The sequence below is a fragment of the Colossoma macropomum genome, unplaced genomic scaffold, assembly GCF_904425465.1.
Source record: "Colossoma macropomum unplaced genomic scaffold, Colossoma_macropomum, whole genome shotgun sequence".
Taxonomy (NCBI): Eukaryota; Metazoa; Chordata; class Actinopteri; order Characiformes; family Serrasalmidae; genus Colossoma; species Colossoma macropomum.
The window spans coordinates 2531942-2546089 of NW_023494794.1; the positions used below are offsets into that span (position 1 = coordinate 2531942).

At 39.2% G+C, this 14148-nt stretch overlaps 1 protein-coding gene across 2 annotated transcripts in view; it reads right to left on the reverse strand.

Annotated features, from left to right (window-relative positions):
• The window catches only part of ap2b1 (adaptor related protein complex 2 subunit beta 1), a 48049-nt gene that overhangs the window by 4759 nt on the left and 29142 nt on the right, over positions 1-14148 (reverse strand). For both annotated transcript variants that reach the window (XM_036579875.1, XM_036579876.1), the window contains 4 exons: positions 13548-13677; positions 8566-8650; positions 8297-8383; positions 1897-2051 (listed from right to left, as the gene is read on the reverse strand). In XM_036579875.1, the coding sequence (XP_036435768.1) occupies positions 1897-2051; positions 8297-8383; positions 8566-8650; positions 13548-13677 (457 nt within the window). The remainder of the gene's footprint in view (positions 1-1896; positions 2052-8296; positions 8384-8565; positions 8651-13547; positions 13678-14148) is intronic.

Below are 14148 nucleotides of genomic sequence, written 5' to 3' on the forward strand. Positions count from 1 at the left end.
ATACCACGCTTTGACAGATCCTGCCAACATGATGAAAAAAATCCAGCTATGAAAGGTGGGGTGAAGAGCAGAGAGCGTGATAATCACTTTATGGTAATGTTCCGTCCTCACAAGGTGTCCTTCTTTGATGGTGATGGCGCAGCGGGTCATATGCGAACACTGCAATGCAAGAGTCACCTTGTCTGCCCTCCCACTGGGGAAAATGTAAAACGTTCTTAGTGTGGCCACTCAGGGATCTGCACTGGTAACGTTGTTTAGCGTTCAGCAGAATGGCTGAAATTAATATTCTGTTTCATGACAAAAGCTCAGCTTATGTAAGGATGTGTTAGGAGTGTAAAACGGAATGTAATGATGAGAGGAAAGTCAGTGCACTCTGGCATTCATTCAAAAACATTTTATCCTCAAGAACACAGGAAAAAGATTCTTAAAAAAGGGAGAAAGAAAGCTGTTTATGGGGAGATGGAAAAGCTTTACAACCTACAGCATCCGTCATAGGGGATCTCACAGGTCTGCGTACGCTACAACAAATTGGAGATCGATCAATCTTTGGACTTAAGTGTAAGCTGTTACTCAAAATCAAAGTCCATTTGACCTTCCTGTTCTTTTCAAACGCACAAAAAGCCAGCCAGGCAGAATGTAAAGTCTCTCAGGGACACACATTCATCACATTCATCACATTGCACTGGAGTTCAGTGATGACGCAGGCTCAGCATTACACAACTGTGTGGTAATGGAAAAAAAAAAAAAGAAAAACACTAAAATCTGTAAAAATCAAATGAAAGGAATGAGTCAAGTTGTGTGCGCTGGTGTTTAACAAACATTTCTAACAAGCCTCTAAGAATATAGTCAAATTTTAGAGCAGCTGAATAGTATTTGTAATGTAAAACTAATAAAAAATTTTATTAGATTTTGATTCTGCATTTTTATACTCCTATGTTACTGCTGCTCTTTTTTGCATTTAAGTGAGAAAGACTGTGTGCTGTGTTTGGCATTTATTTTCTTATATTCTCACCCCTGCAGTTACAGGAGGCACTGTCCATCACCATTTACTGCTGCCTTTATGCACTCAATATGATAAATATATTAGGGATGCACTAATAGGAGAACTGTGGGCTGGAGCCAAACATATCTGCCAATTGCTGACATATACACGTTTTGAAAGTATAGGAATTTGGATTACATCTGTCTGGATTAGCATTATGGATAAATGTAACATTTTTACTATAAGGTTACAAATTCAGTAAAATTAAACACAGTTGCCCAACATATGGCAAACGCGTTCTGCTCTTCCAGAGTAGGAGAGATCAAGGAGAGTTGTAACTCTTTTTGTCTCTCTAAAAGAGTAGGTTGCAACCATAAGTGGAGTACAAAATAATTTGTCTGTTTTCTTTCATTCAGAGCAGGAAACAAACAGGAAAAATAATGATACTGAAAATTCTACTGACAGTTAAGGTTTAGCTTAGTTGAAAGGATTCCTGTAAGATGTTCATTATGTTGTGTTACAACTGTCCTGGTCAGTCAGGACATTGCTGGACAACAACACAAGAAATTTGATTTTAAACCTCAAAACCAGACTTTGTTACATAAACACATTGCTGTTTCACACATAGTCTTGAAACCTCAGCTCAGGAGAGTGGTGGTTGTGCACAGTAAAGGTATCACCCCTGTAGCTTATTTCTGATGAAACCAGGGGTGTTACAACTTACCTCAAATGTTATAACCCTCTCTGGTATCCCCTACAATATACGTCATTAAATATTGGTTTGAGATATAAGTCAAATCTAAACGTGTCTGACGCAGATCACTTTTAAGCAATTATTTGCCAATGCTAACATGATTTACATCATCATGCATCTCTAAAATATCCAACAGTAGAGAATGTCAGAGGGCTTTTACCGTGTAGTTAGGGTTGCCTGGTTGAATGCGGAGCTCGGCGAGGATCCAGATGCCGTTGGTGAGTTTCAGGGACTGGTACAGCATGTCTTGGCCCTCCACATTGCGCTTGGCGATGGTGTAGATGTTATTATTCTGCAGCTTGCCTGACACAGTGTCTGCAGGGGCCACACACACCCACACACACACATACACAAAAGCGCACACACAGTCAGTTACACGGTCACACTTCACTTGGTCACAGTGTCTTGTGTCAGTGACAGTGCAAAATAACTCCAGAACATGACTGAAATACAGAGAGTTATACAGAAGGTATATTAAAACTAATCTAAACCACTAGCACAGTAAGCTCAAAATAGCAATCACAAAATGCTTCATCCACAAACAATAATAATACTGTGAATAATATATAAACACTACTAGGGGCCCAGTGGCAATGGCAGATCCTGCTAACTGGTCCCCTGCAGTTTTGCACGACATTAGCATCAGAAATAGCTAGTAACTTGATGTCACTCATTATCATGACTTCTTCATAAATTCCCCATGAAAGCCTAAACAACTATAAGGAAGGCTATAAGGAATGAAACACTAACCCACATTTATCTATAATGTACACTGTATCCTACATGTCTCCATTTTTTAAATCATTCATCTGTCAGAGTAGTCTCACAAGGCCAGATGTGATCTTGTAAAGAGAATGTTTGGAGAACCATGAGGAATTTCTGGGCTAAATGTAGGCCTTATTAGGGTGGGAACAAAAAGACTTATTAGTGTGGCAACAAACTAAGAGTGATATTTCTAAACCAATCCAATGTCTCATGAAGGCGGAGCTCAAAGTAGGCTAGATGGTGCACTCATCACTTTGTCTAACAGACAACAACCCTGTTGTTAGCTCATGGATGATTAGCATGGCTGAAAAGCCCCACCAAAAAATTTTAATTAAGCATGTGCACGAGAAACATTACACGCAGTTTAAAAAATAGCCTTTAGGGAAATTACCTCTTTCAAGGCAACACAGTTCCGTTAGTTAACGTTAACACGTCGCTAGCTAAATTTTGCTTGTGTCGTCAACCCTACTTCAGGCGTTAAAAGAGAATGGGAGTAGAGGAATACAGGGGTAGATCTTAGAGGGGCGTACTCTTGTTTGCAGCAGATAATCCAGTATTGAACAGATTCATTATGTTCGTTATGCATTTCATTCAAAATGCTGCTGCTCAAATATTTAGCAAGGACCGATCAAAAAAATTAATAAGACCAACTGAAATGAATGTCAAAAAGCATCTAACTAATTGCTACCACTCAGAAAATAAACAATTTAATCTATTTTACGCATACTGCAGTTGAAAAGAGCGACTACGTGTTTTCTTAGATTCACAAAGAATGAAAGTGGGAAGGCTACACAAAGCTGCTTACTTTACATACAAGCCAAATCAGCCAAACAGTTATACTTTCTGTTCAGTCTGTGTCTAAATCTGGAGCCAAGATGGAGGCAGCACAGATTTAACGGATGGTCACACAGAGCGCTGACAGAATGGAGAGATATTGTGTTGAAGCAGTGATTGAGGGTAAGGCTGATATCTAGTGTTGTGCTAGAGGTTCTATCACTGCTGAAGTTCTGACCCTGACAGATCTAGCCCAGCAGAACAGTGCTGCAGCACGACAGAAAGCTGATGGTCCACAGCCGAGGATGGATTATCGCACCGAGATCAGACAAGCAGAGTGCTGGCAGGTCATCAGACTGAATGGGCATTGGACAGACAAAAGGCAGAGGGGCAGGTGGGAGGGATGAAACTGTGAGCGTTTTCAGATAAAAAGTAGAATGAAAGAGAAACAGAAAGACAGGAATTACTGACCAAGTTAACAGATATAGAGAAAGATAAATAGATAGACCTAAAAAGATGCTTCATAACAGTGAAACTTTCCAACCTATAAAAAAATCTTTAAGAAGAACAGCTCTAACGCTATTAAAAAAATATTTATGGCACCTCATATAGTCATCTACATCAATGGTTTTCAAACCTTCAATAGGCAACAATAGGTAAATGAGCTCTCTAACAAATCACAAAACGGGTTGTTGTTTGTGCTGCGCAAATCCTGACCAATCTGTGGGTGTTGAATCCAAGCATTTACACAGTCCAGAAAATGAAACAATTAGGACCATATGAAGAGTTTTATTCCAAATGCTGTAAATACACATTTGTAATTTTCAAAAGAATAACAGCTGATTTTAATGGAAAACACATTTTTGCATCTCTCTAATAAAGGTGGTATTAATTATAATACAGCAGCACTGGTATTTCTTGTATGCGTAAAGCCTACTCCCAACAACACATGGAAAAAAATGAAAACAGTCCATAATATCGAAAATAGTCTATAATGTGTTTTGGAACAAAACCCTTCATATATAATTCAGGCTAAAACAATGAACTCAATCTTTAATTCATCAATTGTTCACCACATTTCATTTTAGCATATTGTAACGTTCATCAGAATTGCAATCTGTAGCAATATAATCGCAATATGCTATCCTGCTATGTCATGCAACTCTACTTGTTAATGAGCCGATTTGATACGTTTAAGCACAGGAAACACCAAAATATACAAGGTGAGGTTTAATACTTCAGGACCAAATAAAGCAACCATAATGAAAATAAATTCAGAGAACTGCAGAGAGCAAAAAGAAAGAGAGAAGAAGAAGAAGTAAGAATGTTGGGCAAAGATGAATCCTTCCCCTCCCACAGGACCTGTGCCCCGCTTCACTGGGCAGGGAACCCTCCTGGCCTGCTGCTGTCAAAACTGCCCTTAAAAATAACTGCAGCATGCACATATGTGGAAGACTCGATAAGAGCCCAGTGCCTGAATCAACCTGTGTCCAAGTCCGAGGCAGGGAGAGAAAGAGACAGTATGAGACAGTGCATGCAAGTGTAATCGAAAAAAGAGAGAGTGACAGAGAGGGAGAAAGAAAGAAAGAGGTAGAGAGCTAGCGAGTGAGAGAAAAAGAGTAAGAGTGCAATAAAAGAGAAAGAGAAAAAAAGAGAAAGGGTGAGAGAGAAAGAGAGAGCAATAAAAAAAGGAAAAACATATTGAGAGGAAAACAGAGCAATAAAAGAGAGTGAGAGCAATAAAAGAGAGTGACAGCAATAAAGGAGAAAGGGAGAAGAGTGAGTGAGAAAGAGCAAGTGAGAGAGAGAGAAAGAGAAAGGGAAAGAGCCAGTGAGAGAGAGAGCGAGAGAGAGCATAAGTGAGAGCGAGTCTTGGTTGCTGAGCTGCAGGCAAATAAGCAAGTAATGATAAAATTAACTGTTATTTTAGAAACAGAGCACAGAGCACAGTTTTATGAGGACAAAAATAGCTGGAAGAGCGAGTCATATAAAATTAAAAACACTGCCACATGAAAGACAATGCCCTGATAATGTGATGATGAGAAGGGCCTTTTGTGAGTGCTTGTTCTGCATGAGATGTGGACAGAAAGTCAATGCGTAAAACGCACTACTGACTTCTCCTTCCTGTCATGCTAAGATTAGAGGTTGCTTCTTCTCCTACAGGCGAGAGGGAAACAAACATTATTGCAGAATCACAATGAGAGTCAGTGGAAGAAAGAGAGCGAGAACTGGAACAGCATTCATATTGAAAAACTACTTAAGGGTCTTTGTGATGACTCAAGGGGTGTCATTATAAAAATATCGACCCACAGACACACACACACAAAAAAAATGAAATTACTGCACACACAAATTGCTGGGAGCTGCATATCAGGGTTTGAAGATCTGCACTCATCTCCATCAACTGGAAACCATATTACTACTGTATTTAGGACAATGCTTCATACATTGGCAAACAACTAGTGTGGGGGGAGGAGGGGAGACATTCAATTTCTAAGCACCCAAACAGAAGCTTCTATTTCCTTTGGCACTGTGTTTCAGTCCTGCACACCTCTGTTACACAACGGCTGTAAACAAGTAAGAGCAATCAGCAGGCTACAAACAGCAGCAATAGGAAAAACATCATGTCATTATACCAGCCTTGGTATTCCCACTGGTCAAAGCCCTGAAACCACAAACTGAATTTAAACAGCCATCCTAGAACACCACTAGAAAAGGTACCCAACAAAATGAACAGCATTTAAACTCTGCTGCAGCCAAGCTGCCTTTGATGAAACTTTTATGAATGTATTGCACATGTATACAACACAAACAATGACCAGTGATAAATGATAACACAGGTACAGGACATAAAATTCAACAGGGTTCTCTGACTTCTACACAGCCACAGAACTGAACATTCAAAGCTCTTCACTGCTCTAGTGAACCTGAAACAGCTAACAAAAGACTTGGTCACTGTTGGTCATTCAAGCTCCTCCCACAAACACATTTGTTTGTAGCAGCTGTTGTGAAAACGTCTAATGTCTAAGGACCAGTTTCTCCCACATGGATTAAGTCTAGTCTTGGACTAAATTGCAGCCCCTAGATGTAACAAGAATGTTTAGGGACAACCATTAGATATTTTGGGCTAAATGTGGGTGAGAACAAAGACTAACTGGGGTGGAAACAAACTGACTTTGAAATTTCCTATCCAACATCTCGAGGAGGCCCAGCTGAGTAGATGATGGTGTACTCATCAACAAGCCTGTCGATAGGCCACAGATGTAACGGAAGTTAGCGTGGCTGAAAAGACACTCCAATTAAATCTCCAATTAAGCATGAGTGTGTGTCACATATACAACGAACGCATTACATTTTGTAAAATAAACATTACCTCTCTAGTTTGGTTTGCTTGTGTTCACAACAGTACTCCAAATGTTAAAAGAGCATGAACTAGAATTGAGGGCAGGTTTTAGAGGCGGTATGCCCTTTAAGTGTAGATGTATACCCAAAAGTGTAAACGTGTATTCTTATTACGAGATCACATCTGGCACTGCATGACTAAAATTGCAGTAAATAGCTAATGGAAATTCAGGCTTGCAACAAAGTTTCAAAATCTAAAGCTTTACAAATAATTAATGGTAATGAAAATGAGAAATAGTAATAAAAACAGTTCGCTTTCATGAACTGGTCAGCACAGATGCATTCAAACAGTTTAAGCAGCAGCAAGTCAACTCTCAAGAACTTCTCCATCACAGGTGTAATATCACATCAAAACATGACATGCCGCTCAATATACAGAATACAGCAAAACAACAAAAGAAGAAATGTCCTTGTGAGCACACTGAAGTCAATTTTGGAAGCAGTTTTTGAAAAGACAGTTAAACATTTTGTATTAAATATACAAAAGTATAACTAAAATATAATGAAAATCATTGCATTGGATGATGAACCACTCCATTGTTGAGGAGGTTGGATTATATAGGCATATACTGCACGTACATGCCTACATACAAAATCATTTTAGCATGTTTATTTTATGTAAGCTGTTTCTATCTTTTGGGCCAGTGTTTCCAGAATTTAGGTTCTGGCAAAGAATTTTCAGTTTGGTGCATTACTAATATGGCGTTTAATGCATGACTGTGCGTTAAACAGGCATGTTCGATTGACTATGTCCCACTGGTGCTTGCACTGCTGGGGTAAATTAGCTCCTGGCTGATAAGTACAAATAGCAGTCTGCTGAGACCTGAGACCTGCTTTTACAGCATCTGCATGTACAGCTGCTCTCCTGTCCGACATCTATGAAGTGATCACATCAGATTACACTTGCAAAGGTATTAACAGACTAAATGATTAACACTGAACAAGAAAAGTAAAAATAAACTTTGAACCATTTTTCAAAAAATGAGATTTCTTAAGCACTTATGCAAACTCTTGTCCCTATGGTTACTGAAGCCTCTTGCAACTTCTCAAAACTGTTTTATTACATTCAAATGATTCAAGCCCTTGACATGCATAGAACTGACCACAAAAACAAGGCTAAATGGAGGCGAAGGTAATTTGGATTGAAACAATCTATTTGGCTATTTTCTTTTCACAGCACTAAGAACTCTTTGTCGCAGCTCTTGGAACTGCAGCGCAAGTCATTCTGAGCAAATGTCTTTTGTTTGGGAAACAATTTAAAAAGTGGGGTTGGCATTGACTTCTTGCCTTCTTAGCAGTAAGTAATTTATACAAATTTTCAGAACCATTTTGAATTAAACAAAGAAAAGATGTGGTTGGTGACTACTCCTCTGCCTTCTGAATCTGATTCACAAGAAGCTTAAGGTGCATTCCTTCATTAGTGGCATGATGTTCTTCAATTCATTTTTGAGATCTCTTTAAACAGTGAAGTGGTTTAACGTCATTGAGAGGACAGGCTAACCAGCCTTAATGGAGAGTTCCATATATGATGCAAAGGCATTTAGGCAGCTCCAACATTAATGGTCTATTTCATTCTAAAACTGCATATCAGGATATTAAAATTCCACCAGTGGTCTTACCCGCATTTAAGTGACACTCCTTGATTTGGTACTGCAGCTCATTCTCATTGGGAATGTCCTTCCATGTGGCTAGGAACACCTGGCGCTCTGTGGAGTCAAAGAGGAACAAATAGTAACCATCTAGAACCCATAATAACATTTTTAGACAACAGAAAACTAAGACAGATGGGAACAATCAGCTTGCAGCTTGGTTTGAGCAAGAAATTCAGGTTATATAACTAACAAAGTGATTACAGGTGCGGTGCAGAGGTCATGGAGAAGGTACATACCCATTTTGCCATCCTCAACGAAGAAGACGTTGAGTGGGATCAGAACACTGAAGTAGAACACGTCTATGTTGTTTTTCACGGCCACCTGCAGCAGAGGAGAGTCTGGTCAGCCCCTTGAATATACATTACATTAAAGCCTGAACAGGGAAGCACCGCAACAGAAGTCAGACAATGCCACTGTAATGTGATTACATTTACATACGTTTGCAGGTGCACTTGAGTGCAGCAGCTCACAGGTCAAAAGTACAAAAACTTGGGAAAAAAATTACCGTCTAAAAGAAGAGGGGGAAAAAAAAATAATAATGGCGTTCTGAAAAAGGTTGAAGTGCTTCACTTGAATATTGAACTAGCTCATAATCCTGATAACTAGGATGCTCTTAACATTTCTGGCTAACAAAAGCAGACATTTGCAACTTCACCACCTCACATTCATTTCAGCGCTTTGTCAGATCCATATGGAGTACGTCAGCTGCGATGTGGCGAAATCTGCCGCACTATGCAGAAAAAAAGTTCAGCAGATTTATAGTTCATGGATATAAGTCTGGCCACTGCATTGCATTTAGTTCGTTGGTCACAAACGGCAAACAAAAGCTTTTTCCATAGGCAGAGAGGGGAAACAATGGCTCTCTTTCTCTTTTTTAAACCCACAACACTTTAACACTGAAAATATCTTGTTTTAAGCATATCTGTTATCTACGAAGATTTTGAGAGAACGGAAAAAGTTGACATGGTTTGAGCAGGAACCGAAATTTAAATCAAATGGAGATCCAAAGATTCTTGTTAAGGTATTCTCTTAAAAAAATGGCTTTTCAAGGGTTCTTTAGTTAAGGCAATTGTTCTATATAGAACCACGAACACCCAAAGAACCATTTGAATGCATACATCTTCTCTATGATGGAAAACCAACTGCATGGTTATTAAAAGAAGCCTTGCAAAAATGATCGTATATATGACCAAAAAGAATTCCACTTTTGTTGTAAGCCAAAGATCCCTTTACAGTACTAGTAGAATCCTTTTTACTTAGTGTGTAGCTAGCTTGCTAGTGAGACTGAGCGAGCTGACTGTCTAGCTTGTTTGGGCGACTGATACACTGTAAAAATTATCAAAGCATAAAAACCACAAGTCTGTATTTTAGCCTCATTGTAAGCTTCTGCATAATATTAAAATAAATAAGATCAGGTGGTCTACTGCCCCAGATATGTTTAATATGGTCCCCCTATTTCCATAACAAACATAGAAATGCCCACCAGAGATGAGTAGTGAGAAAATTGTGTACTGTTAGGAACCTGCTGTTTCAATCAGAAGGTAAATGATATATTTCTCCCCCTACTATTTCCCAATGTGGTTTTAATGTATATAGTATTTTTATACTTGGCTTTAAGATAAACACAATTAGAGTCCCATATTAGAGATAAACTCAATGTTTAAATAAATGTTTTCCCCCCAAATCTATTGCTAATAAAATGAAACCTAGAAGAGGGTATGTGGCATTGTGCTGCTAATTGGTCCTCATTAACTTTCATTTAGCGTGGGTGAAACATCATTTTTTAAGTAAGTGGCTGAGTGTGTGGTACTTCAACTGTTCGAGAGCAGGACTGGGGCCAGTGTCTGCTGCCTTTCATGATCTCACACCTAACAGAGCCCAGACCTCAGCCTGCCACCTGTGTACGTGACGTGAGTGTTGTGACAGATGTTGAGTCCACAGGCACACTGCACATCCGCTCACATTTGGCACCAGTGCTGGAGTCTCACAAGAGCCCCTCGGGATTTCCAATGACCTACTTGTCGACTTTAAGAACTTTTTTCCCAGTAAAACTTCCAGACGTAAAATGAGTTTCAATTAAATATCTTCCCCCTAGGTAATGAACATCAGCATTTAATTTACCTTGGATATTAGTTATATTAAATGAATTGATCTGAATTTGCCCCAGATGAGCCAAGATATAACTATGCAGCAGCTGTCACTTGTTCGGTAGTGAAGGCTCACTCGTGTTCAATAGTTCTTCTACAAATGAGGTTATATAACATGGCTAACAACAGTCCTGTGCTGGTAACAGAATCATCTTTGGTCATCTATGCTAGGTACAATAAATATGGTGTTAATGTAAGATATCACATCACAACACCCAACACGTTTAGGAGTTCAGTTAAGTTTATGTGTGGGAATACTACAGTCTTGCTATGATTTGCATATAAATAAATAAAATAAATCAATAAACTAACAACTTTTTTTAAACTGGCAGTAAATGTGTTTTAACATCACTGGAGGCTCTACCATGGTCACTCAGTTAACCATCACTGAGCAGATGCCTAACTGACAGTATAAAAAAACAACAACACTCCAAATGGCAACACTCACATTCATGTGTTATTAGCCACATTAGCACTGTTTGGTTAAACTACTGCTGTAATGACTTCACTGACTAGCCCTGACAGCTCTGCTCTGCCACAGCTGTAGCACATTTAGAAACGCAACGGGGCAGGTTTATAACTCTGTATGCAAAAAAACTTGATTTTCAACGTGTAGCTCATCAGCACACAATCCGTAAGAGCCACAAGGAGAATGAGGGAGGAAATATACTACTGAAACTCTGAGAAACGGTCGTAGTAGGACAAGCTCAGTCTATGTGACTGGTGTTTCTGTTTAAAATAGTGGATCTCTGTAACGGAGAATCAGCTCTTTACTGCAAAACATTAAGCTAAATTATTTGTTTTAGTTTATATGTTGCTTGAGACTGCATTACCCATTGAGAACAACCCAGTGTTATGGTTCTTATGCTACTGCAGCCGCTTTCCTTGCTTTGTTTGTTTTCTCCTGAAACAGTACACTCGCTGTCTGAAACATGGTCAACATCGCAGCACATCAAATGTTTTTCATCATAAGAGCACAGCTGTATTGTTCAGAAGCACACGCTTGGTGTTTGAGGCCAAAAATACTAAAACTCTAAACAAAAACAGCTGGTTTGAACCGACATCCCTTCCTTTTGGCATCACTATGGTAATTACATCCTAGGCAACCAAGGGTAATGAAAATGATAGAACGGCACAGTACTGTGACTGAGATTCTATCCAAGCGAGTGCACTTAAGCTGTTACTAGACCGCCTCTGTGCCATCACCTCCGGTCTGAAAGGACTTAAGGATTAGCTATAATGAAGCCACTGGGGTGTTGTTTCTGGTAATGGGGGACTTGCGTAAGTCACACGGCCCCAAGCACAGTGTTGTGTAGCAGTGTGCGTAGCGTAGCTCTGTTCTGAACAACAGCGGCTCCTTAGCCAGGTAAGCTTGCACTTCCAAACAGCAAGCTCATAAACACTCCCTACAGGGGGCTCTGTTTATGGTGGACAGACTCAAGTGTTGCACATGCGAAAAGGAAAGAGGGGGGGATCAAGACAAAGAGAAATGAAGGGCAAAAAAGAAGGCTAACCAGAGCAGAAGAAAGAGTGAAAGAATAAAAGTAAGGTGTATAAATCTCTTACAATTTTTAAGGAAATTATTCAAGTCAACATGAAATCTTGAATTTTACCAAAATTTGTTTGGATTTGTTATAGACCACTGTAGCTGTGTTGTCATTCGGTAGTCAGTGCCATGCTCTCATGGCCATATAAGAAACTCCAGGTCTAAAAGGAATTTTTCTACGAGCAGAATGAATAGAGTTTTGAATTGCCTCTGTCGCATCCTGTGGTAATCAAAAATGTTTTGTCTTATGAACATTCTTTTCTCGAAGATCATCGGATCCTCTGAATTACGAGGTCATTACAGAGTTGAAATATGAATAGTGCTACATGTAAGCTAAAGTTACTGCGCACTGAATTGACATCATTAGACTTTTTTTAGTTTTTCATTTTGTCAGTTTCCTGAGCAATGATATCAAACATGTTTCTCAAGGTCAATGTTTCTGTAACCAGTAGGTTATAGAACTAGCCCACCAAACAGTAGCAGCTGTTTGAAGGGCTGCTTGTGCCATCATATGTTCATTTTTGTTAGTCAGCTGTTATCGTGGTCTATGCCACTAGATTGTGGCTACTCAAGGATTAATTTTTAAAAGCTTAACAAAAGAATGCCATAATAAATAAAACATCACAAAATGATGTAATTAAAAAAAAAATAATAATAAATAAATAAATAAATAAATATATATATATATATATATATATATATATATATATATACACACACACACACATATACACATACACACATATATATATATATATATATACACATATACACACACACACACAAATATAGACACTAAGCAAGCAGAAGGGGAGACTGTAAAATATGTGAAAGAATGCATGGTGACCCCCCCCACAACACTCACAACAGCGAGCTGGGGAGGCAGTGGAGAGAATAACCCAGATCATTAAGGTGTGAAGGCTAAAGCCGGAACACGCAGTGCAACGGCACTGCTGGACGCCCTCCCAGCTGGGTTTTGGCACATTAGCTTTTATTCTGGCTGCCTACTGCCAGCAAGAGGCTAAGTAGGAGAGGCTGGCTGAACCCAGAGGGGAAGAAGCCATTTCCCGGTGAAACTGGCATCCTCTAGTTCAGCTCAGAGTGAGAATGGGTCTGCCTGAAGTGTGTGGAATGTGAGGAGTGAACCCGGCACTTTTGTCTGATTGATTAGCCGGCAAGAGTCTTTGCCTCCGGCAAGCGGTCGTTACTGTCAGTTATTAAACAACATTAATTTTAATGGTGGAAACTCCTGACAAAATTGATGAATCTCTCTGACAGGCGAGTGAGATAATTACACAATCCAGTATAATCATCACAAAATGAGTTGGATAATTTCAAGTCAAGAACTCAAGGGTTGGGATAAATACTGATTACTGATGTGAATTTAAAGCAATAAAACTTGCAGAGTGTTGGATTTGCTTGATAATAGTGGGAGTGTGTAGGGGTTTGTGTGGGCTCATGAGAGTAGCAAGAGAGTGTAGAAAAGGTGGTTTAAAATAGTAATGGTGAGGTATGGGTGCTTTACCTGTAGATTGTTAAGAGGGTCCATCTTCATAACTGGCCCAATGGTATTGAGAGGCAGGGAGATGTCGATGTTTTGATTTGGCATTAGAGGTGTGTGAACAGGTAGAGGTGTGGTAGGAATCACTCCGAAACTGGAAGCAAGAGAAGCACAAAGTAAAAAATCAACATTCGTTCGATTTCAAAAGTAAAAATTAACTACTCCTCACAAAAGAAAATTACAGAACTTAGAAAAGAACAGCGAACCATCTGAAATCAAAGCATCAAAGCACGCATATAATGGCAGGCAGGTGCTGAAGCAGCTCCCCGTTAGAATCTACTATATCTTGCATCATTGAGTTTTTGGGTCTTTTATTACAAACCTTGATTCCAAAGAAGTTAGAACAGTAGATGAAACACAAATGAAAACAGAAATCAATGATTTGTAAATACACTTTGGCCTGTATTAAAATGAAAAAACAGTACACAGACAAGATATTTAATGTTCTATCAACTTATTTATATACACTCATTCTGAAACTGATGCCTGCACCACATTCCAAAAAAGTTGGGACGGGGCAGTTTTCTTTATGAACAAGGATGGGTCAAGGCTCAATTAACGGCTA